The sequence below is a fragment of the Aulostomus chinensis genome, chromosome 23 (assembly GCF_037954235.1).
Source record: "Aulostomus chinensis isolate RoL2024-O1b breed Wild chromosome 23, RoL_Achi_v1.0, whole genome shotgun sequence".
NCBI classification, from domain to species: Eukaryota; Metazoa; Chordata; class Actinopteri; order Syngnathiformes; family Aulostomidae; genus Aulostomus; species Aulostomus chinensis.
In genome coordinates, this window is record NC_141342.1 from 1604688 (window position 1) to 1631009 (window position 26322).

The 26322-nt window shown below is 39.9% G+C and overlaps 1 protein-coding gene across 2 annotated transcripts in view; it reads right to left on the reverse strand.

Annotated features, from left to right (window-relative positions):
* The window catches only part of atp6v0a1b (ATPase H+ transporting V0 subunit a1b), a 28861-nt gene extending 6295 nt beyond the window's left edge, over nucleotides 1-22566 (reverse strand). The window contains exons 1-21 of one of the 2 annotated variants that reach the window (XM_086196289.1): nucleotides 22474-22566; nucleotides 20697-20854; nucleotides 20426-20504; nucleotides 20216-20313; nucleotides 19774-19902; nucleotides 19573-19655; nucleotides 18287-18413; nucleotides 18061-18143; nucleotides 17382-17475; nucleotides 15792-16004; nucleotides 13802-13952; nucleotides 13382-13521; nucleotides 13077-13240; nucleotides 11419-11509; nucleotides 11192-11310; nucleotides 10402-10618; nucleotides 8545-8652; nucleotides 6969-7076; nucleotides 4623-4640; nucleotides 1774-1891; nucleotides 1347-1518 (exon numbers count right to left, since the gene is read on the reverse strand). In XM_086196289.1, the coding sequence (XP_086052415.1) occupies nucleotides 1347-1518; nucleotides 1774-1891; nucleotides 4623-4640; nucleotides 6969-7076; nucleotides 8545-8652; nucleotides 10402-10618; nucleotides 11192-11310; nucleotides 11419-11509; nucleotides 13077-13240; nucleotides 13382-13521; nucleotides 13802-13952; nucleotides 15792-16004; nucleotides 17382-17475; nucleotides 18061-18143; nucleotides 18287-18413; nucleotides 19573-19655; nucleotides 19774-19902; nucleotides 20216-20313; nucleotides 20426-20504; nucleotides 20697-20813 (2429 nt within the window). In that variant the 5' untranslated portion in view covers nucleotides 20814-20854; nucleotides 22474-22566. Of the gene's footprint in view, nucleotides 1-1346; nucleotides 1519-1773; nucleotides 1892-4622; nucleotides 4641-6968; nucleotides 7170-8544; nucleotides 8653-10401; nucleotides 10619-11191; nucleotides 11311-11418; nucleotides 11510-13076; nucleotides 13241-13381; nucleotides 13522-13801; nucleotides 13953-15791; nucleotides 16005-17381; nucleotides 17476-18060; nucleotides 18144-18286; nucleotides 18414-19572; nucleotides 19656-19773; nucleotides 19903-20215; nucleotides 20314-20425; nucleotides 20505-20696; nucleotides 20855-22473 lie in introns of both variants that reach the window. The other variant, XM_086196288.1, reaches the window with a different exon arrangement.
* Between the last annotated feature and the right edge of the window lie 3756 nt (nucleotides 22567-26322).

Here is a 26322-nt window from a genome sequence, read left to right on the forward strand (position 1 = left end):
ATCCCACCATTCTTGTAATTCACACTAGTGTATGAATGTGTCATTTTACACAGTACACTAAACGACCACAACTCTTCACTTCCTCAAAGCTTCCAGGTCATATTTGACAACTGGTGGATCTTTGTACTCTATTCAATTTTTTTTTTTAAATCTCTCGAGGTAATACATAGATATCGTGTTAATAAGAGTGGAACATATGGACATATGGGCAACCCAAAAACATAATGTCTTCAGCCTCAACATATACTGACACTGAAAGGGAACAGTTTTGTGCGTTCCAGATAACAAAGAAACTACAATTATTAGATGCCATGTAGCCTGCTACAAAAATGGCGGACATGAAACGTCAAACTCAGTGTTATGTCGCTGACTTGGTGCCATTAATACTCACAATTCTCACAATCCTGGTGACAGACTGCATATTCAAGTCTTTAACATTTTTTAGGCCAAAAGTTGCCATCCCTAAGATTTAAAGTCGGAACTAGCCGAATCAGTCATCACAACAGCAAAATTTGAACAACACTGACCTTCCCATGACTCTTCACACAGACATAGAAATCCAAGCCCATACTGTTTAAGTTATATAAGATATACAGTATGTATACATATTTAAGATAAATTATCAGATAATCTGATAATTGTCAGATTTGAAGAATGTGGTATTACTTCTTACTACTGATCTCTGTAAATATATTTGTGTGATTCATGAGAACAGATGTCTTCTACTGTAGAATCACTCCTGTTAGTACATGTGATGTTTATGAAGTAGAAATACTGACACATAGCTGTCATCCTGTACCTGGTAATCTATTACATTCCAACAGTGTTGATAAGGAACCTTAATCCATAATGTTTGAATTCTCTGTGTCTGGTGCGGGGCGGACCAGCACACTGGAGGTAGTGCAAGGAGGTGATGGAGCTGGAGGGTGTGTTAGTTTAGAGTCCCATGAGCTTACAGTTTGGTAAACCACTTTGGGTCAGGAATGTTTCATGTTGCTAACATTCCTTTTGACCTTTTGAAAGTGAAGAATTGCAGTTTTGGCTGGGATTCCCAGTTCAAGAGGTGAAGCCTGGCAGCTCGCTGTGTGTATGTTTTCTGTCAGTGTGGGGTCATATGTGAGGCATATGGGAAAGGTTACTGCCTGTTTGTGAGATGGCATTGAGTGCTACTGTACTGAAGCTTGAATTTTGTTCCATGATGCTTTGGATAAATAATTCTGCTGTCAAATGAATTAATGTCAAGTAATGCTGTAGGCTATATGAATGTGTGATACATGAGTTTGTATATGTGTGTGTGTGTGTGTGTGTATATGTGTGTGTGTGTGTGTGTGTGTGTGTTTTCTAACCAGTGAAGACGCAGGGCATGCAGAAATGCTGACAGCCCCTCCATGATAAGCAGGATGGCAACTGTGAGTGTGGCGAAGGCCGAAAAGATGATTGACAGCCCGAAGAACCCGCCCCCACTTCGAGAAGAGAGGCCAAGGCGCATCACCATTGACCAGAGCACCTCTGACAGCTCTGGAAAACGAACACACAGATAAAAGTCACAGAGTTAACAGAAAGGCATCAATGCATCTTTGAATAGTTGTATTCCTGTAATAATCAAGATAAAACATAAAATAATGTATAAAATTTCCACAACATTTGACAATAACAAAACGTTGCTTCATAAAAACTGTGTGTGTGTGTGTGTGTGTGTGTGTGTGTGTGTGTGTGTGTGTGTGTGTGTGTGTGTGTGTCTGTGTGTGTGTGCTTCTGCATGCTTTTACTCACGTGCATGAGCCAAGCTAAGGGCCCACAGGCGCAGGTAGGAGGCTGTGTTGGAGATGCAGCCCAGACAGTACTCTATGGTGTGGATGGCCTGGTGGACTGCTACATCACCAAAGTCAAACTGTGGAGGAAAGATTAGATGATTAACATACAATCCACAGCCTATATTTGTGTTTTATTTTCAAGTGGAAGAATTTAGTATTCACTGGAGTCATAAGGTAAGAGTTCAGTTGTTGTGGAACATTGTGTTCTCTCATTCTTTAACCTTCGACAGGTATTCCTCAGCTGTTATACAGTACGTGCACAAAAGAAGCCAGGTTACACCACATGCTGACATGCACTTGCAATTCATGCATTCATACTGAGAACTATCTACCTTAGCTCCATGACTCGGAGCGAAACAACAACACAGTGAATGCAAGACAGTACAATCTTTTGAAACTACTTTTGTTATTGCTGCTTTTGTCAGCCTTGCTGTATTCTAATGAATGCAACAAAAGCACCGTATTCGTTAAGTATTTCACCTTAATAAGGTGATGCAAGAATGAACCCTACAACCTGGAAATAAGTCAGGATTGTGGAAAATCTAGTTCCCATATCTCAGCTGGTTTTCTGAATGGGTTTTCAAATGCTTGAAATAGGATCCGCGTTTAACAAAAGCCATTAAGGTATTAATGTTTTGTTCTATAGCATAAACTACATCAGTTAATACCAGATGTGACTCTTGAAGCTACATGTGCCCTAAAAACGGTGAGTGTATTTAAAGCAATTATCTAAAATACAAGTTGGCCAACAAAAATCTCTCATTCCTCTGGCACTCTGGGACAAATTAAAGAAAGAATGGTCAAAATGAAGACACAGCGGTAAAACTATCCTAACCTTTAGCCCTTTTCATTTGATCCCCCCTGCCTGGTGTACACCACACCAAATCCAAGCTCAGACCAAAATACCTGGGTGATGACACATCTCAGACTTTATGAGCTCCTCCAGAGCCACAGACATTATACAATGGTTTTCAAAAGCGAGGTAGTTTATGAGGGTAAAAAAATAAAAATCTGTGACATGGACCTTATATTGATTTTCCACTGCGGTGCTGTATAAAAATAGCAGTGTGTAGAACAAAAGCAAATGTTTTAATCATAGTAACTGCCATGACAAACTGCATTGAAAGCATCCCAAATGAAATTATGAGAGCACTTTTCAAAATGGCAATTATATATTCCCACTAATGTCTTACTGAAATTCTAGTACAGTACGCCATTACTAACAGATTAATGACAAAGATGCCTAAAAAAAAAACCTGCCTCTCAGAACAGCAGAAACGATATGGAATGGAAATTCTGTTATCATCTTTATAAGTGACTGTTTGACCTTTGACCTTTGCCTGAACCTAAGACGAAGAGCAAAGACATCATGTTTGGGTTTGTTTCTTTTCTTTCAACAGTGTGATCAGAGTGCTGGATTAGTTTGTGTATTGTAAAGCCAGTAGAGTTCCTCCGTTCTCTCCGTCCTGGAACAAGACTGGCCTTTCCTGTATGAGGTTGGTTGGGAGGGGAAAAATGGGAATCTAGTACTTGACGTTGCTTTTGTGGCGCTTGGCTTGGCGTTGGCCCAGTTTCCTCTTTCCATGCTTCTCCTTTGTCCTTGGACCCATGGAATTGAGTTCATGGAAGTAACACTCATTGTTCCCATTCAAAGGGCCTCCGACATAACTGGCTAATGAAAACAACAGCAGCTAACATGCTCAAATGGCAAAAGACCCAAAGCTGAGGGGCTGATCAGGGCTTGATCAGAAGCATTTTCTCTTAGCTTGTCAACTTAGGTATGTCACAACATACGTTTATACGAGGGAATACTTTGGCTCTGCGATGGAGGGAGTAAATAAATAGTTGAAATACAGTGAGAGTTGTCAGCAGCTACAAACTGGACTTTATTTGTACAAAAGAACAAAAAGGGAACTGGCATTGGGGAGATTTCTGTGTTTATTAGTCCAGATAAACTGTGCAGTGGTTGGTTTAACCCCATAGAATTATTTTTTTGGGGGTGATATGATTATATTTATCATACTCTGGTATAAAGCAAAACACAATATCTAATATGATGCAATCCGTTCAGCCCTCAATCTTACAATTTGGCATACTCTGCAGTTTTAAACTAACTGGATTGCATCACCAACTGCTCTTTGAATGTTATCGATGGTGGGTAATCTGGATCCCATAGCTGTTCAGAGAATCAATCAAGCTCTGCACTTGGTTGCACTGATGGGGCTAACATCGTGTCTTGAGTGAAATTGGTCGTAAATTGACATTCTAAATCTGACCTAGTAGTTAAATTAGCTGCTTTAGGACTAGCATCTACTGTAGGTGGGAACTTCTCACTAAGACAGCCTGTAAATCATAGACATGACAAGTATGCAAAAAACACCTTCTGCTGTCTGTTGGAACATCTACTCATTTGGAACATTTGAAAAAAAATGGAATTAACAATGTCGTGTAGAACTATTTTCCTTTTTTTAAACCTTCAAACTTCTTGATTAAAACTGCTGTGTTTTCACTTGAATACATTAACTGACATAGAATATATTGTAAAAAAAAACAGACTTTGAAAATATCAAATACAAAGTATTTCTAAATGGCTTCAAGTCTGACCTTTCCCAGACCTGTACTATTACCCACATACGGTACATGTGTCTAGCATTTGAATTTAAGCAGTGAAGTGGAATGACTAGTTTAGATGATCAACCAGAGTTTAAAGTAGGAAAATAAAGAAAGACCATCACTTGAAGGCACTAACAGACAATATGCAAGACATCATTCAGACATGCTGAGATGATACTACAGTCAGGCTCTTACCGGCTCTTCCTCTGCATGCTTGAAAGTAAGCAAAGGTCAAAAATTAGTATACAAGTTCAGGCACTAAGAGTTGAATTCATAGCATCAAAGCAAATGTCCATTTGTATAGGGTAGCCTGCATCTTGAATTGGGCAGTCCCAATTGCATTGTCTCTCAAAGAATCTTTTTTTCATGTCTACCATTACACCATTGTCATGATATATGTACAATTACAGATTTACACCCAGTTGAAATGTTTTTAGCCCTGATTCCACCAGCTGGTGGTTTTTGGTATTTGCAGACAAAGTCGAACCTTAAAATCCCTGGAGTGCTATCTGTTCATAGTTCTGTAGCTCCCCTTCCCTTTTCTAGCCAACACATTCAGTGTATCTTGCAGGCTACATCACTTGATCAGTCAATTTTCAACCATGAAAAAAAATAAGAGCGTAAGACACAGCACGATACACACATGTAAATGAGGACAATTGTAATGTTACACACTGTTATGTGCATTTGCAACACGGACCAGTATTTTTGAACACTTGGAAATGTTTGACAATGTGAACACTTTTTGCACCCATTGATTGATTTTTTTTAATTCTTTTGGTGGCTTAAATTGGCTCATAAACAACTTGGATTGCTTCTGCTTTTCTGTGTCTCTGTGAGAGCCACGATAACAAAACTGCATTTGGTGCTCTCAATTGCTGTCTTTAATTGCCAATTCTTGCTTGAATTCTCGTGACAAAATGTTGCTCAGAGACGACAGATTGGAATTTATAAGTTACTGCCATCATTCAGTGACTGAAAATTGTCTGTTAAGTGAGCTGTCGGAGTAAGAATAAGAAGAATTTTTCAAACACAAAACACTGGGGGTGAACGAACAGCTGCTATAAGACATACTGATTTAGGACTAAATCATATATATCTATATATCTATATCTATATACATCAATCTCTCTCTCTCTCTCTCTCTCTCTCTCTCTCTACATATATATATATATATATATATATATATATACACACACACACACACACACACACACACACACACACACACACGCACGTGTATATATGTATATATATAAATCAGCCACATCCCTTAAAGTTTTGTTTCAGGGTCCATTAAAGCCTATGCAGAACTATTCAAATGCACAGTATGTTTTCATTTGTAGACTGAAGCAACACACAGATTAGATGTCCTTTCATCCACGATCAATGGTATGATCTGAGTCAGACAGATTCAGGCTCATACAGTCCCACTGCCCACTTCGCCATATGTGAAACATGCAAGTTTTAATATGCAACATCTCATCATTGCCTCCTGTGCTCACTTTGACATATTCATTAATCAAAATAAAATTAATTAAAACTTTGCAAAGAAGAATCATCAGTCATTGCCGTTCAACTCTAAATGTCCCTGTAGCATTCATAAATGGCCCAACCTGATAATCTCAGTTACTGGCAACATCTAGCATTATGCAATATTACATTCCTTGATTCCCTGTTTGGAATATTGTAGTCTCGCAGTCTTGTTATATTACAGTTATGCAATATCCTATGACAGCTTAAACACTTAGAGATTTAGAATGTAGCCTGAGAAACACCAAACATCAGAAGGGTGGTATTTTCCAAAATTCCATTAACTGGTTCTCATGGAAACCATCTCACTGTTTATGTTTCTCAAATGGACAATCCCACTCTTATCAGTACCAGTCCATCCAAGCCCTCCCTTTCTCGCTGCAAACTGTTGTGCCCACATTACCCCTATCTCCTGTTACGACTAAGACAGGGTTAGTACCTCTTTTGGGAAGCATGGCGCTGGTGAGTGGCTGACACAGACTACTTAAGACTAGAAACTGCAACACTGCAAAAGCTCTTCAGTGTGTCAATCTGTAACTAAAATGAACGAAGTTATTATCCTCTTAGTATGTCTGATTAGAGAGCAAATATACAACAAAAAACTATGTATTTACATTACCGTTTCAAATCAATGGCAAATTTAAGCACTATACTGCTATTGCACAGTGCTGCACCAAAATCTTAGTCAAGATTCCAAGTGGATCCTTTCTACTTGATTCACATCAATAGAGTCTAATCAGCAACATTTTTATCTTGTGAATCAGAATAAATACTGTTACACACATCCAGTGATTACTCACTGAAATATACAGAATTTTGTATTTTACTCCTCCATTATATACTGCAGAATACAAACACCCAGATCATATGGAGTAGTGGCAGCATAGATAGCATCATAACAATGCTAATAAGACAACCAAAAATATGTCAGTCAACATCAGGAAGCATTAACGATGGTAAAGTTAATAAGAAAAAAGGGCTGATGATTTCGTGTTTTCATGTACTCACTTCATCTCCCTCCTCAGAGTGCTGGGAGAGCTGGTCGTGGTCCACGATGCCAGCCTCGTCCTCCGTGGGCCCGTTGCCTACCCGCACCCCTCCAAACTTCTGTGTGCCCTGTTGGGTGAGTCCGGTGCATGATGAGGACACGCCTGTTTGCTCTAAAGACTGCTCTAGATTCTCTGCAGGGGTTTCTTCCCTCTTCTGTGACTAGATACAAAAGCCACAAGAGCTGTGTCTAGCTTAAAGCAAGCCTTGGGTTGTTCGCTTTCTTCATAATGCATCCCATTTTTCAAGTTAAAAAAGGGCACACAGTACAGACACAAAGGATCTGATTCCAAATTCGAAATGTAGCTATTACCTGTTAAATATGACACCGACTTTTACGAAATAATAGGTAGAAAATTAAGTAAACAATCAATATTTTCGCTGGCAAAAACACATTATTGTTTGATAAGTAGATCTAATAATCTAATTACGATAACTAATATTGTTAGATTATTAGATCTAGAAATCTAGAGGGAAATTATCTCACTGGTTGAGTTAAACCTCAGCAAAGACTCAGTTTTGTTAAGTGAAACCTAATTGTTAGAGGAAAAGATGAGCCTCTGACCTCAGTAGGACTCAATAACTTCAACTTTTTGGTTATGACTCTACCAGCAACATTATGTCTGGAAAACTCTTCTGCCAGTTGTCAGTAGCCTTTTTTGCCCTGGTGGTGAATTTAAATCTAGAATGTGAACTAGCCAACAACCAGAACTTTTTGTGAGGTTGACAGAATAAAGGGACAGTGTAACTACTGTTGCATGTTAATTAATTGTTATTTCCTGGTTAACATATTAGTATTCATTTGCGAATGGTTTTCACAATATCAAAGGCCTTAATGTAAATTATCCGGATGATTCTGCTGTTGCTAAAGGATGCCATCAACATTAATTGAATCTTTCCATCAAATTATAACAACAGAACAATAATGTAAAAATGGATGGTGTTACTTTTGATTCCTTATGGTGTTACTTTTTGGATTGAACCAGACAGGTTTACCAGTTGACTTTTGAATGAGTCTGAGCATTTTGTCTTTCGGCCATGAGGTCGTACGAATTAAATTTTTTTGTTAAAAATTACAGAAAAATGTTGATACTAACATATTTGGTTTTGTCAACTAACCCTGCTAAAACCAGACTAATTAAATTGGTAAAATGTTATTCTAAGCTCTTTTTCAGGATTACTGCCTTCTGTTTGACCTGAGGGACTCTTCTTTGTGGTTTCACACAGTCAGTGAGATTAATTTGTGAGTATCGTTAAAGAGCTTTTTGAAATACGCAGGTAGAACTTCAGACGCAAGGAATGGATATTCAGCTGTCTGGGTGCCCTCTGACTGTAAATTTATTTTCCCACCAAATTACCATAGCGTTACCAAGGAAGGCTTTAAGCATAGGTCATGGCAACACAACCAACCACATTACACAGTACAATGTACATTGAAATGAATGGCAGAATAAGAGTGAAAAAAGGTTATATCAAGGAATAATTGTTATACATCAAAGGTGCAGTTAAGGTTATAAGTGGGGTCAGATCGACATACCAGGTGCTTTTTCCACAAGTGCTGACGCCGAAGCACCATAGTTTTCACAATCAGCATACAGGGTACACATGCAAGGGCAGTCAGCACCAACAAAACCTGGATCCCCATCTACAGATTCAAACAGAGACACGTTAAGAAGGTGTTGGTGACTCGAAGCTATTTCCTTAGCTGATATTGGTGAGGTCGAAATCTTCTCTCTTTATTACAGAGAAAAAAACAAAAACCATTTAACTGACTATGGTTGGACAACACAATTGGTATGACCACCGTATCATAATATGACCATGAAATGGTCTTTCAAAATGTTTGGAGTTGAATGAGTTAACTAGATGTGCATTTTCCAAAAGTGAAGTTTTTCTCTTGTAAAACCTGCACACACTGTTTGAAAAACCTTCAGATGAAATGCCAACTTGTAATGTGAAAGTTGCAAGCTCCAAGAATTAGGTTTGATAACACTTTGTCAAATGATGAAAAATGAGACGGAGGATAAATGTACTGTGCTCTGAGCCGAAGCTCTTCTTGTTACTTCAGGTGATCAGCACTCTAACTGACAGAAAATGCATTTATACATCAGCCTACTGAGCTTGATTTCATTTAACTTTTATGGGCAATGAGGTTTGTCACTTCTCTGTATTGTGACAATGCAGATTTCATGAGGACCAGTTATTTGTTGTTATGGGAACGCCCTTCAGTTGGAAGTGGGACCCTTCCAAAAGCACTGGCAAAGAGGAAATAACACTCAATACAACTGTTGCAGCTGATTGTGAGAGTGGTTTGGTTGGCAAAATGTTGGTTTAACTTCCCCTCCTAACCACACAGTGGATGAGTCAGTAACAAATGTGGATGGGCAACATTGCATCTGTCACCAAGCAGAGCCAGCCCCATTCTCCACAGAGCCAGTTAAATGCAAAGAGGAAAAACAAAAGTTTTGAATGTAAATAAGGAAGTTACCTCAATGTGCAAACAGTGCAAAGCACATCAGCTTTTTGTTCGGGCACAGTATACTGTATAGAGAGCATCAAATTATTGTTAAATCACATAGAAGAATCTTCAATGATGTTCTTTCCACTAAACGAAAAAATGCACTCACTGTAGGGTATGAAAACAATGGCAGATCACACACTAAATGACTGTATTAAGATTATCGTGCCAGAGTTAGCAGTGCACCACATCATGTCATGGGATCTCATGAGGAAGCAGACTGACTTGATGCAACAAGTTGCTATAGTAACCCTTTGCTGCCTCAAAACAATAACAACAACAACAAAAAAACAGAAGTAGTCTGGTTGTAAAAATGTTCTTCTCCACAGCTTCATCAGCAGCAACTGCGTTACTACTGTCAACGGCAGGACAGTACCACACACTTGCTAACGATAGCATAAGGGCTTCAGTGTTTACTGTACCCTGGCAACAATGTCAGCTGCTATGCCTCTCATTGGCTATTGTAGATTTACTCAAAAAGTACTGATGTAATTATTCTGATTTACATCAAACGTCTGAAATAAATCAAAGCAGCCCTGGTAGTCTGCAAGTACAGTAGGAGGATTAGATTGATCAGATTGTCTGGGCAGATTCTCACTTCCGACCAGCCTGGTGCCACCACAATTGCTAGGAGGGCTGAATAGGACCCCAAATCAGTTTAACAGAGTATCTTAAGAATTGCTGATTAAAGCAATCTCTGTCAGCTCTGCCCTGTAGCTTAGCTGGACCTCTGACCCCTTTGAGAAAGTGAACGACACAGCTGCGGCCATGTTTGATCCAATCACCTCTCCGCCAGGGTTCAAACGGACGAGTGTGTGCGGAGAAGGTGGGGAAGCAAGGAGAGGCAGAGGGGTGGATGAGGGAGAGTAGGTGCACCTGTCCTGGGTATAGGGACTTGTTTGTGGGGTCACTGTAGTTGAAGAGACACATGTTGATAAAGTGGATGAGCAGGCTGGGAGCATCCTTGGAGGTGTACGCATCATAGGCTGTCCACTTGTAGAAGACCAGCAGGATGAGGTACCCGAACAGGCTGGACATGAAGACGATCTCTGGAATAAAGCCCAGAAAGATGTTCAGGGGCTTCTTGAAGTACCTGCAGAGTAGGACATTCAGTTAAAATTACAATGATATAAAACAATATCTCCAGATCAAAGACATGTCTGACTTATAACCTTACAAGCACAATCAAACAACCTGTCAGGCCAGCAACTAATGATTATTTTCATCATCAATTAATTAGACCATTATTTTCATTGGTAACTACTAAACTGCCTATGAAATGTGAATTTGAAAAATGCACATGATAATCTCCCAGAGCCCAAAGTGACATGTTCATAATGTTGTTTTTTTTATCATGCAACAGTCAAAAACACACACTTCATTTTATGTAAAAAAAAACAAAAAAATGACGCGAAAGCATAAAGTAATTGGAATCAACACTCTAAAACAAGCAAATGTTGCAGCAAATGTACTAAAACAATGAATCGATAATTTTCTTTTAAATTAATACATGAATTAATACAGCCCTACAAGCAGTGGTCATTTGGATCTTTCAGTCTGCTGATGAAGTTCGATAAAAGGTAAAACCTGCTCAAGATTTCTAAGAGTAAATATTTCACCATATAGGTACATCCAGTTAATTGTGTTCAGCGATCCAAATACTTACAGGTGGTTGAAGAGACTGAGAGACACTCCAAACAGCATGTGGATGACGCCCAGGATTACTGACATCTTCATTTTAAATGAGTTGAGGAAAGTGAGCTTGTTGGTGGCGATGTTCCAGATCTGCAGAGATGACAGAAACCCCTCACTACCCACTTAATGATGTAGTTTTAAGTCTTGTTTTCCTCACTAAAACCATGGAAGCAAAGTTGAGCAGAACTCAGGTGTTACCGGGTCGATTCCCAGAGGATAAGGCCCACCAAACACCCCGGGTATTGCTGGGTCCAACTGCAGCACTGAATTTCCCTCAAGTGTCTCGGACCTTAAACACAATAGCAAGAAATGAATACTTGCGCTGAAACAAAACATTACATCAACATTATTATCGTCATTATTATTATCATCATTATAATTATTATTATTAATGTTATTATTATTATTTGTGGGCTACACGGTGGTGCAGTGGTCAGCACTGTGGCCTCACAGCAAGAAGGTTTCAGGTTTGAGTCCCGGCTCGGGCACGGGATCTTTCTGTGTGAGTCTCCATGTTCTCCCCGTGCCTGTGTGGGTTCTCTCCGGGTACTCCAGCTTCCTCCCACCGTCCAAAGACATAAATTTGGGGACGAGGCTGATTGATACTCTAAATTGACCGTAGGTGTGAATGTGAGTGTGAATGGTTGTTTGTCTCTATGTGTTGGCCCTGCGATGGACTGGCGACCTGTCCAGGGTGAACCCCGCCTCTCGCCCTTGACGCTGGGATAGGCTCCAGCCCCCCCACGACCCTTAATGTGGGAATAAGCGGAAGACAATGGATGGATGGATGGATTACTATTTGTTGTAGTAGTAGTAGGAGTAGTAGTAATAATAAAAATACTAATGCTAATACTACTAATAAAACTTAAAAAATAAGATCTATATCACTTTTAATGTGCATTTTCCTGCCTCTTAAAACTGGAAAATGCCAAATCAACAACATGGTTGGATGGCAGATTTGGCAAAAACAGTTCTACCATTGGTGACTGACATTGTTCAAATGTAAATGGATAATATTTTCTGTAAATAGATGAATAAATGATTTAGCATTTTGTAAGAGTAAGATGGGGGAAAATCACACCAATCCCACAATGTAGGCAGCCGAAATAAAGGGTGATTATAGCCATTCAACCATCCATTTTCTATCCTGTTAAGGGTCTTAGGGGGACTGACGCCTTTCCCAGCTGTGTTTGGGCGGGAGGCAGGGTTCACCCTGGACAGGTCACCAGTCCATTGCAGGGCCAACACATATAGACACACAAACATTCACACTCACAGCCCCGCCTACAGTCAATTTAGAGTATCCAATCAGTCTAGTCCCCTCTTTGGACTGTGGGAGGAAGCAGGAGTATCAGATAGAACCCACACAGGCACAGGGAGAACATGGAGACTCCCCACAGAAAGCCGGGGCTCAAACCCAGAACTTTCTTGCTGTGAGGCCACAGTGCTAACCATTGCACCACTGCGCCACCTAGTTTATTATGTACCTGCCAAAATATTTTTGTATTAGTCTAGATATATCTTGCCTGTGGGCTTCGATTTTATGTGTGTGGTTAAGATTATGCGGTCCTTTTTTTTTCTGCACTTGCCACTGGTCACCTCCCAGCTATGTGATAAACCCTCACACAAAGACAACTGACACATTAGCAATGATCCTCTCATCTTTAAAAAAAATAAATAAAATAAATAAATTTAAAGAAATTAATGAACCAACCCTTCCACATTCTTTGACGGTTTTCATGGTTCAATGTTTTTCAAATAATCCCTTTAAGATGATTTAGAGGGGACAAAATATGCAAAGTTATCATGCTGAAAACTGACATTGTGTAAAGACTAGAATGTGTTGGAACACTTACGACCAGTTAGCTCCCTTAAGGCCAAACATGGGTCGGACACTCCACCCAGAGCTGAACATGTTGAGTGACTTGGAGAAGCAGTCATTATAAATGATGCCAGTGTAGATTGAGAAGATCCCCATTAGCAGGATGATGTAGCGGCCAGCAAACACCATGTTGAACATCTGCAAATTCAGACACAGATTGAAGGATTCAAGCAGAAGATGACACCTGCTTTTTAAAACAAGTATCAAAATGAGCTGGTCTAACTCTCAGCATATGTACCAACACAACTGTACAACTGCAGTATTACTGTGTTAGTGTACCTCATTGTCACTCTTCTGGGCGAGGAGGCGACTCTCTCGGATAACCAAGTACAGGGCAGCACAGGTCATGAGCACGCCATGACCCATGTCGCCAAACATCACAGCAAACAAGAAAGGGAAGGTGATGATGGTGTATGGAGCTGCAGGCGTGACACACGGAAAGAGAGTCAAACAACTGATTTCAGAGCCATCCCATATCACGCACACAATAATGTTACTGTTATCTGAGTTTCTCTTCACTGGCACACTGACACACTAAAAGAGGTAAGTGCTTAAGGCAATTTTTCCATTGTTTTTTTCCCCATGTTTTTTTTAAACTTGCATTGTACTATTCTTTTTAGCCAATATTTACAATGTGATCTAATATGATTAGCAATGATTAAATAAAGAAAAATAACAAGTGTTGAATTTGTGTGTAACCTGGATTGATTTCCCGGTAGTTCCCAATGCCGTAGGCATCGACGATGTTCTGGAAACCTGATGTGAACTTGTTGGTCTTGTTGAAGGTGGGCGGAGTCTGCTTGGTCTGCATCCTGTTGAGGATGGACGGCACTGTTGAGCCGCTCCTCTCCTGTTAAATACAGCCCTCATATATTAGTCTCATGATGTCCATGTTTGGCAGTGGTAAATAACAGAGCCCATATAAACTCGCAAAATATTTTGATCCAGCTAAACTTTCAGTTCTAAATCATACTTTTAGGACTGGACAATTAATCAAACTTGTGAGTCCAATTGCCATTTTCAATTAAATATATTGCTGCTGAGATGTTCTGCCAACACATAATGTTCTACCAACAGAATTGAGAAAAATTGTTCTGTACAGACTGCAACAAAAATCTAACCATAATCATTTTGATAGGCTAATGGCTTTAAGAAAAAAAAAATCATTCAATCCAATGAAAATAAAACATGTATTTATTTATTTCCAAACAGTTTATTCTTGCTTTATTTTTCTTTTTTAATGTATCTAAGAAGTCAAATTATATATATATTTGCCACAGTGTCAAATTTGTTTGTTACTCTTTATAAAAAAAAACAACCTTTAAAATCCAATATTGCAAATCCTCTTACAATCAGAATCAAAACAATAAATAGGAATAATACTTATTTGAAATGAATTGAATTCGGGTGGCACGGTCACCTCACAGCAATAGGGTTCTGCGTTCAAGCACTGGCTCGAGCACTAGGTCTTTCTGTGTGAGTCTCCATGTTCTCCCTGTTCCTACGTGGGTTCTCTTTGGTACTCCAGCTTCCTCCACAGTCCAAAGACATCAAGAGGGGACAAGGCTGATTGATACTCTAAATTGACCGTAGGTATGACTGTGAGTGTGAATGGTTGTCTGTCTCTATGTGTTGGCCCTGTGATGGACTGGTGACCTGTCCAGGGTGAACCCTGTCTCTCGCCTGAAGGCTGCTGGGATAGGCTCCACCCCCCTCGTGACCCTTAACAGGATGATTTAAATTTGAACAAATGAATAACCTGACAAGATATAGATGAATGTTGTCATATCTTGATAGGTTCAGTTTGACTAAAACTCTCTGCACATGAAGATGTACTACAAAATGTTCAACAGCAACACCCTTTATTTGTTATTCCATTGAGCTAAAGTGACCTCAATATGAACTGCTGTAGATTAAAGTAGTATAATTATGAATTTCTTTCTGCGCCAATGAGAAATGCTGCAGCATTACAATGTAACTGTTTTATAAGGTTGCCCAGTCGACAGCAGCAGACTCAACATAAAAAAATGTGTCAAAAGTCATAAGCAGGTGGTGGCGGTACACAACAACAGGAAGCAGGCTGCAGAGAGCATTGAATGGAAAGCTTGAGCCAAAATGTACTCAGGAAGAACATTGCTGGTTGAAAAAAAAAATCCTATAAAACTGTGTTGCCTGTGGTTAGACACAAGGACCAGAGTGAATGATTTATAAGGAATCTTACTGCTGAAATTATATATAATAGACATAATTCTGTTTTTATCGGTGTGTAACACCTTGAAAAGTGGATTTTATTTAGCTTTATATGAGCCCTTCATATATACGTAGTACGTACAGAGAATGCCAGGTTGCTCCAAAATGGACAAACCCAGTACTGTGATTTATGTGATTTATGATTGTAACCTGTGTATTCGCTCTACGAAAGCAATAATGTTGGCTTCATATAAAACGTCCAAATATTACTGCATGACACCATTCTGATAATGTCAATAGAGAATAGCATTACTGAAGCAACAAATCTTACTAAATGGGAAGGAGTGGATTTGGAGTATTCACTTGGTCATAATTTGCAACTTCACTGCTAAATGCCGGTAAATCTTGCACATAAGAATGAGAGAAGATAACAGAATCTGAAATTGATTACATGAAAATCAACACACAAAAAAACCAACAAATAAAAAGAGAAACTCACCGTCCCCCTGCGAAGAGCAAACTGGATGGAGTCCAGGTCTGAGACAGGACACCACACCTCAGCGATCAGACATTTCTGGGTGACATCGATGTTACACAGGTTGAGGGTATGGTAGATGGCCTTCATCTTCCTCACCTTGATGAACCACACTCGCATGGTCTTAGAGGCAGCCTGCAACACTCGCTGGCGGTGGTCCTCAGTCTGGTTCAGTACCTATTGTGGAAGTGGAGGTAATTAAGGTTTAGATCTTGGTCCAGCCTGGGTGGACTGTATTGACAGTAGAAAACTGAGCATGTTTACATGACAACAATAATATGGTATAATCTGAACTGACATGTTTTACATGCACCTCAGAAAATGCAATAATCTGAAAAATCTGGTTTACATGATTCAGTCAATTAGTTGATTTCCCCTCAAAAGTAAAACTGAGTCTCCTGTTATTTTCAAGACATCCTGTCTTGTGTTAACATAGCAACACCTATCATGGCGTCTCAGCCCATCAGGGCCTTTCTAATGTAGGACATGCTCAATAGCACTGCTATTCATTGAGTTGAACAACAAGCTTTCTATGGTAAGCATCTGCTCTTGGTCTCAGCGTAGGTCTTGTTCCATTCCCATGAAAACCCGTGCTTCTTGGAATTACATTTAGGTAAGGCTGCAGTCACACTGACTACATAGAATGTGCTGCTCTCCAGCGGAAGTTCATTGATTTCATATGAGAAAATATGTAAGCCCTCTGCAATCACATTACCTTTGCTGTGTTGCAATGCTTCTGTGATAGTGGTGCCAAATGCAATGCATTTTTCCTATTTTTTGTAATCAGAAATGCATGCTGATGCATGAGTGAGCCGACCGGATGTTGTGGAAATGCATAATTTATTAATAAATAAAGCACTTGAATGCGTTTTGAAACACAAATACGAAACGCATTAAAGCGATTTATTTATTATTAATTATTTATACTATTACATTTATTTATTTATACTGTGCATTTATACTTCAGTCCTTGGGATCAGTAGTTATTCAATTCCACAGCAACACCAACAGACCCGCATTTCTGGATGTGTGATGTTTAGATTGTGCAGGATTTTCAAAATAATATATGACATAGATTATAGAGATGAACTCGTCTGAATATGCTGGACCATAAACTCAGCCAATAGTTCTGCACAGACTGTACAGTAATTTGAGTATAAAGCAGGGTAAAATGCCCTATTGTAGTCACAGGTAATACATTGTATGTGGTTGGCAGGCTCTGACTAGAGTCGAGCTCTCATGCAGAACAGAGGCTTTTTCCAGGCTAAGTAAGGGCAAACTTTGAGGCCACAACAGACAGGACAAAAGGCTTTCATAGATAAGAGCAAATATAGAAAAATGACCTCTCTACACACTAAGAGCTTTTGTGATTTGTTGGAAATACATTTTCATCTAGAACACCAAGCAGGAGCATGCAGGCAGACATCCTTTTGCGCAAAATTTCTGATTAATTTGTTGTTGTGAAGTTGGTGTTGTAACAAAGAGTACAAAAACCCTTTGAAAATATCAATTGTATGAAATTCTTGCAATGGGCAGTTCTATGGAGAAACATACCATTTGGAGGTCATCAATTCGGCTGTTGACACCAGCAAGCATTTCTTTCCTCTCACATTGTGTCTCAGGACAAGGGTAAAGAGAGGCACGAAACCTGGAGAAAAACATTCAGCAGCATCAGTATCTTTTTCTGTATTTCTTTGTATGTTCACAAAGCACATGCTGATACCACATGCCATTTTCAACATACTTAGTTGGGGGAGGACATAAAGGGGTACTCCAGAGAAGTAGTATCTACAGAATGTAGTGCTGACTCTATGTTAGTGGTCGTTATAGCTGTTTTGAATACACTTTAGGATAATGCAGGGTGGCATGGTGGTGCAGTGGTTCGCACTGTTGCCTCACAGCAAGAAGGTTCGATCCTTGGCTCAGGCACGGGGATCTTTCTGTGGGGAGTTTGCATGTTCTCCCTGTGCCTGCATGCCAGCAGCCTTCAGGCAAGAGGCGGGGTTCACCCTGGATCCATCCATCCATCCATTTTCTATACTGCTTATCAGTTAAGGGTCGCAGGGGGACTGGAGCCTATCCCAGCTGACATTTGGTGAGAGGCAGGCTACAACCTGGATGGGCTGTACTATTATTATTATTATTATTATTATTATTATTATTATACAAAAAATATGACTAACATTTGCAGTGTTCCAGTTCTATGCAAAATTCTTCTTGTGTAAACACCCACCCTTCACAGATCTTCTTCACTCTGTTCTTCAGCTGGTCCCCTTGGAAGAAGATGATGAAGACCGACTTGTGGACTTGGTCTCCCTGTTAAAAAGGGGAGAAGCAAACACTCATACAGCTTGTGCATGCGTCGTAATATTTTGTTTCCAATACTTTCAAATGCATGTTGTCACAAAGTAATTCAACAGTTTATCTAATCTGTTTCATTGTGTTGTATGTTTGCTGACCGTGGTGGGGTCTTCCAGTGGGTCCTCAATCTCTGCCTTCCGTAAAAATACGTTTCCACGGCAAACCCTCCACAGCATCCTCTCAAAGGTGGGAATCCTCTCCCTGCTGATCACACCGGCCACAAACCTTTGCAAAAAAACATGCAAGTATTGAGAGAAGATAACACAAAATACAAAAAAGGTGGTGGAGAGTAGAGGTGGGCTTATGACCCCCCCCCCCCCCATAATGAAATTCATTTCTTTTTTCAAACAAAATATTGACAGTCATTTCTTGCCCAACTCATGACGTTCCACCACAACAAAACTGGTTACAACTGGATGCTGTTGTATGAATGGATAAATACTTCAACCCCATGGAGCTCTCTAAAGTGGGCTCTTAGGAGTTCTCAGATGCTGTGTAAGAGTAACGTGTTATGATGCTACTGACATATGAATTATGTTGGTTTTACACAAGGTATGATTGTTTGGCATCGTGCCACCCCATCAGTTTTCACATTGGCAACCTTGTGCACCAAGAGCACAGTCCGACACAGTCGGTGACGATATGCACCTAGTTGGTTCCCCATCCATCGATACAATCGACCACTTGTCATCAACGAGGTGACATTCGTTTATGTTGTGATCCAGTATAGAAATGAGTGCCAATCACAGCCTAAATGGAAAAAAAAAATATGGAGTCACTCTGATCATGGGCTCACAGGAGGAAATGTACTATTGCCACATGAGGCAATGAGACATGCCTTTGAGACTGTGACTCCCCTCACTGACTGCCACTTGTGTACTTTGATGGAATCACTGTCGTCACCTGGTTAGAGTGTGCTGCACTGTGGTGCAGGTTAAATTCACTCTGTTAAAAGACCTAACCCTAACCCTGGACTACCTGTGGATGTGGTCCAAGCGATGTATCCTTTGTGAAATCACACATCCACTGTTCACTTGCACCCAGGACAGATGTCAATGCCAGCTCTGAACGGAGCCTGATAGTAATGGAGTATGCAATTAAGCTCAGTAGAAAACTCAATTTCCTCACAATTGTCTCTTTAGCTGTTAATATGTTACTTTATTGTTTTTCAGGTGAGCCTCTCAAAGCGTGGTTTATCCAAATGCCGCCTGTTTCTGAGACACAAGGGGCAGTCATGTGAGACATGGTGCATCTTGCTTGAGTAAACTTTAATGTCAGCAGTAAATGTAATTAATTAAAGTGTTTTAATATGTGTCGTCTTCATAAAAATGTTGTATTACTTGATGTGCAACATGATTTTTATATTCAACTCTCAAGGCTTTACCCTAATCTAAGTGGAGCCCCGCGGCCCCCCTCATTGCCCTCCATCAGGGCGGATGATTCCTCCAGCAAGTTGGGATCCTCCATCTTGCAAACAAAAATAAGATGTCAGACTTTATACATTGTGATGTGATTATAAAAAAGCATTTATTTTCCTTAGGCTTACAGGTACGATAGAAATAAAATGGAGGGGACATGAACAAACCTCATCAAAGAACTGCTGTGTTCTGCGGAGGATGTGTTTGAGCTCTGTGAGCTCCAGGAAGTTCTTTTTCAGGGCTTCTTGGTTGGTGTTGATCTCCTTCAGTTCATTCTCCAGCTTCTCAAAGGTCGCCTGTCAAAAACGAAAACAACTACACATTGTCACCCTTCTGTTTTATTTTTTGTAGCAACAATAGTCTTTCCACTGTAAACTAACTCTAGCTCTAACAAACTATTCTACTCTGGGTAACGGGTGAGAAGGTTTTGAGGTTGAGACTGAAATCTTTTTTTTGCCTTTTTTAACCTTCGCTTTCTCAGCCCTGGTTGGTTGGTCGGAAAAAGTGGACTTCAGTTTTCCATATAGCTAACATATCATATTTTCCTTCTTTTGGCCTTATAGTAGTACCTTGTATTGATGAAAAAGACAAGGATTACTGATTTATTACCTCTAGATCAATCATGTCCCTTGGAAAAGGCACCTCTGGGTTTTCTCCAGTGTCCATAGCTGGGATGTTGGCTTTCTTGATCTCCTTCTCTACAAATCCTGTTAAGCATAGAGAAGACATATCAGTATGTGTGCATGCAGTGTTTAAGCACATGATTGGTTACACTAAACACACAAACTCCCATCAGAGTGAATTAGTCCCATTACTTACTCAGCTTTCTGTCCATCTCCTCACATCTCCTCACTTCATTCACAAACTTACGCTGGAACACATTTACATCTGGATTCAGCTGCAAATAAAAAAGACCCCCAAAAAATTATACTTATTTGGGAACAACTCAACACGGCCAATACTTAGGACCAGTATTTCATCTTTTGTAAATGATACCAGGCATGATAGACAGGAGACCAGAAAGGGCTATGAATGCAACCAACAAGAAAGGATAAAGCATGTCTTTGAAAAAGACAACTGTCATACTCACGTCTCTAAACTGGACCATGCCCAGCTCTCCCAGCTCACTGACACAGCAGTAGGCTGCCTCTGACTGGAGGAAAAGCTGGGCCAGGGTCATCTCCTCACTCCTGAACAATTCCCCCATGATGACCAGCACACCGCACCTCAACTAGGGAATGAGAAACACTGCAAAGACAAAACAGTTGCCATCCTTAAATGTTTCACAGTGCTGTATTACTGCTAGTTAGTTAGTTTCTCAGATAGATTAACTAACAAAATGTTTGAAAAGAAATAAGTTGTTTACATAACACATTAAACATTTTATTGCAGTGATGCATTGGTTCCAGATTCTCTTGCTTCCTGAAACCACTTAGTAAAAGAGTAAAGACATTTTTTTCATACAGAAAAGTCTTAAGTAGTGTTCTTTGCTCTACTTTAAATACTCCAACCTCTTCAGGAGCAGGCATGTTTGTTTTGAACAGACAGTCATGATATCATTACACATCCCCTAAACCACACCTCTATCTGCCCAAAGGACTCTGATTGGCCCAGTTCGCTGTTGGTGCATACACAAACACATGAGTTGAAGCCTGTCACAGGAAAACTTGAAAAGCCGAACTTGCCTCAAGAAAAAAAACATGCTTTAGTCATGACCTCATGGAACTACACTACCCACAGCCCTAAAGCGTAGTAGTGACATCTCCAACTGATGAGGTGTTCTGTTACCATGGAAATCTTTACTACACTTGTTAGAGAGGCCCCTGGCTGCCAAAGCAGGATTTCTATTTCTGATACTAAATGTTCATCATTTGATACATTAAATATCTATTGACATAAACTTTTTGTTAGAATACAAATTTGTATTATTTAAAACATTATATCAGAAACTTTATTGGTATGGCTTATGGTGTGAATAGTTTCACAGCTCATAAGATAATCAGCGCATGCCTTTGCCCTTTATCCTGTTTTTCCAGTCACCTAGATAGTTGGTTTTCTTGGTTCCATGTTTAAATTTCACCATGAGCATAACCTGAAACATCAAAAGACTGAATAAAGGGAAATGTACTTCCAAAAGGAAGCTCTCCCAAAAAAGTGCACGCCAATACATCTGTAATTTTTTATGGGTTGTGGACATATTTGAAGTTATTCCAAAAAAAAAAAAAAGACTCCATGTAGATGAAGCAGGGGACATAATATTGTTCAAATGATAAATTTGCCAGTTGCTATGACAAACCAGATAATAACACGGGGAATGTACCTCTTGGTCACACGGTAAATATCTGACCTCATAGTCTTTCAGTCTGTGTGACGTCAAGCAAGGATGCACAGCTTTCATGACAGAAGGGGAAGCAGCAGTAATGTGCAACTACGGTAGATAATGGCGCAGCAACTCTCTCTCTCTCTCTCTCTCGCTCTCTCTCTCTCTCTCTCTCTCTCTCTCTCTCTCTCTCTCCCTCTCCTGCAGCAGCACTCTGCCCTTCACTGAAGGACGCCATGATGCTGATGAGTCCGGCCTCCAGCTCTAGCAGCATCTGTCACCTCCTTTCCCTCTCACAAGCAGCAACAGCAGCAACCCATCTATCTTATTTCCAAACAACACAACATTTATGGAATCTAAAGGTACAACATCCATCCTTTGCGGACGTGATGGGGAGCTGCCGGTTTCACATCACCGGCCTCACTGCACGCACCTTTAGATGTAAATCTACATGCTTTAATCCCTCAGTCACGGTGAGTGAAACGAATAAATAACCACATTCACGACATGACACATTCTCAGAACATTCCAGTCTTTATTTACTCACCGATACAGCTGCAGCTGGTCAGATCTGTGGCCTGTCAAGCCCGCAGGATGCTGGATGCTGCGGTCCAGGAGTGGCCGTCAAGTTACCCAAAGTTAAGCGGAATAAAGAGGACAAGTGGAAATGTCAAAATAAAAGCATTGTATTTTTTTTGAAAGACGCCTTTTACCGTCTGACATAGAAAAAAAATCCTCAAAAACAATCTTGTTTCGTTCCAAACATTGTAAATGTGCTTTACTATACTCACTACCTGCTCGTATTTTAATTTTTTTTGCGAAGTTGATTTTTATACTTGCTTTATTTCGAAAACCTAAACCGGACAGATATACATGAATATGTGCGCAAGTGATTGGAAGGACATGTTCCCTTGTGTCGTTTCTGCCAATCTGCACAGATGGTTGCAGGCTTACATGAAATATAAACAATGATTACTTTAAGTTGAAGACACACGCACACACACACACACACACACACACACACTCACACACTTGCACGCACACACACACCACACTGAGGTCATGTCAGAATATCATTTGAAAAACAACACACTTACTGAATAATGCACAAACAAGCATGATCACAACAATCATAATAGTGTAATGACATCAAATAACACCATTAATTTATTTTTACATCATCATCGTCCGCTTATTCCTTACTAGTAAGGGTCGCGGGGGGGCTGGAGCCTATCCCAGCATCTACAGGCGAGAGGCGGGGTTCACCCTGGACAGGTCACCAGTCCATCACAGGGCCAACATACAGAGACGAACAACCATTCACACTCACATTCACACCTACAGTCAATTTAGAGTATCAATCAGCCTCGTCCCCAAATTGATGACCTTGGACTGTGGAGGAAGCTGGAGTACCAGAGAGAACCCACACAGGAACAGGGAGAACATGGAGACTCCACACAGAGAGATCCCTTGCCCGAGGTGGGACTCCAACCCTGAACCTTCTTGCTGTGAGGCCACAGTGCTGACCACTGCACCACCGTGCCGCCCTTTATTTTTACATTTTTGTTTTAATTTGATAGAGCAAAAATGGTTCCACCTTCAATGTAATTAAAAAAAAACAAACAACTTTGGACAACAGAGGACAGGCCTGCAGGTGGATGGAAGGCACAATAACTTGTTTTGGGTGAGACATGACCTATAATAACCTCCCTCAGTGCTGACCCTGTGTCATGATAACAGATGTTTCAGTTTAATATAAATCTTGATCTTAGAATCAACAAAAAATATGTTTTGAATAAGCAGTGAAGCTCTTGTGAAATAGAAATATTTTTCAAGTCTTTATATTAGACAGACAGACAGACAGACAGACTACTTTATTATGTGATAGCACAGACTCTGGTCTTTCTGAAACACGCTGCTGTACGAAAGGATGTTGGAGAATTTGCCATGACAACCAACATGAACAGTCACCAAATTAAAACAAAAACTAAAAGAAGTGGCAACATTACAGTTAAAAGGTTTGTAGATTACACCAGAAGGGAAATGTGTCTTGATTTGTTTTAGCATTTAATCACAAAATAGAAACCAAACAGAAGACTACTGTAGTTTTCTTTTTAAACAGCGAGTATCGCTGGAGAGGTTTTTTGTGTGGTTAATGGAAATCAGGTAATTTCACTCTTCCCCGTTCTGCTTTGTCTAAGAAACTTGTTTATTGATAGTGGGGATGCTTGACACCAAACCTTTTAAATTTGATACAACACTGATACTTTTTGTTACAAAAATGCAAGTAAACTATTGCTAATTGATTACAAAAATAATAAATGATGTGACATATTTACATTTTATGTCACTATATGGATAAAAAATATTGTGTAGGGCTGCAACATTCAATTTGATAAACTGTGAAATAATTTTATTCTAACTATAATTGTTATTGCGATTATACTAAATAATCAGCAACTATTTTGAGAATCTGTGCTTCAGGCATATCAATTTTGAGCTTAAAATTTCAATTTCAACGAACTGCGATCATTTTATATTTTGCACAACAATAACACTGTTTTTAAAGTCCCACAAGCCTGAAAGCAGCGTTTACATTTAATCAGATCCATCTGATATGGATGGTTATTTTCAGGTGTTTTGAGTACTTTGTTTAAAAAAAGTTCCCCCTTTGTGAAAAGAAATTGAGATGATAAGGTACATCTTGTTCTTGTTAAAGTGATATTTCTGGAATGCTACAGTTTCCACTGCAACTCAAGAGTTAAAGTGGATTTAAGATTTCTTTTTGGCGTCATAGATCAATGATTCCATAATATGTTTTCATCCTTATGGTATTCAAGTGATCCAAGAGAAAACTGAACTTCTGAACCCCCATAGGCTCTGTTTTAGGTTGTTTTCAGCCTTGAAGACGTAAAACTTTGACAAGCCACAAGTCAGTCAAGAGAGAGGGTGCCCATACTTGCTGTTCCAGTAGGCATCTGTGTGTGCGTAACCCTCATAAATCTCAACAGAACAGCAAGGTTTGGAGGAAAATGATTTTCTTCTCTCTGTTTTGATGAAGGCTCATTAGCTTCACTGATACAAGATCCAAATGAGGATCAAAATTTACATTAGTGCTGAATAACCAAGTTAGACTCAACCCATTTGCAGTGGGAGACAAACATGCAGCTTAAAACATTCCTCACACACGCGATACACATGTGAGGGCTCCAGCCTAAAAACAGCTAAATAGATTGACAGAAGTAACCATGCATACAACACGCACGCACACGCACACACGCACACACACACACACACACACACACACACACACACACACACACACACACACACACACACACACATGCACACCCATCCATAAACCCATAACTCTCAAATTTGGTAAGTTACTCCTCAAGACCTTGATGATGGGGACTGTGAAGATGGTGAGTTTTTGTTAAACAGTGATAAACTCTGGTCACGTGACTCCACATCAGAGCTTTTCCAAACTTCCCACATTTGTTGTATATTCTGACATGAACACAAGCTGAATGTAAATCATAGTCATAGCGCCACCTAAAGGTGACAGGAAGTAATCCTGTTGAAACAAGAAACATTTGATTGCATCATAATTGCACTCTGTTGCTTTAGCATGAAATACTGCAGGGCACCATTATGTGTTAAGTATTTAGTTTTTGGCTCATTGGGTTTGGCTCACTTTTCCTTGGCACAGTAATGCTCTCTTCAAGTGTTCAATAGTTTTAAGTTTTTTTAGAACTCAAACTTTTTTTTTAAGCATTGTTATTGGATCATTGAGCAACTTATCATGTTTGCTGCAAACCTAACCGTTGTGAATAGATTCTGAATGAAAGTAAAGGAAAAGATTTGGAGACCATCAATTTAGTTCGGTCATAAAGCACTGACACGAAGCAGAGTTATTATTAAGCTATTATTTAATGTTGACTTGTGCAAAAGGACATTTGAAACCTTTACAGCCATCACCCTGATCAATCATCAAAAGCTCTTTGTTTCCTGTTTTTTTTATTTGATTTTTTTGAGGACTTCATTATTTCCTTCATGTTGTTTTTCCTCCATAAATAAGTCTGCCTTCCATGTACTTTTCAGAGAAGGGGAAAATTACTTGAAGCAAGAACAGATCCTGCCTGACATTCCTATTTCAGCTGCGCCTGAGCTTGTATACATGTAGATCCGCTCAGCCCGGCTCTAACTATTCCAGCCATGCTGATGGGAGAAGGCTGAACCAAGGGGGTGTGTTTGTGAATGATTGTGGGGCTGGACCAACCAGCTGTAGGTGGAGTCTTTTGTGGTTGTGTGGTTGGATGTGTCTAGGGAGGAGATAGGGGAGGGGTTTGAAGAGTTGAGTGGAAAAAAAAGGAGAGAGACTGGAGAGAGAAAA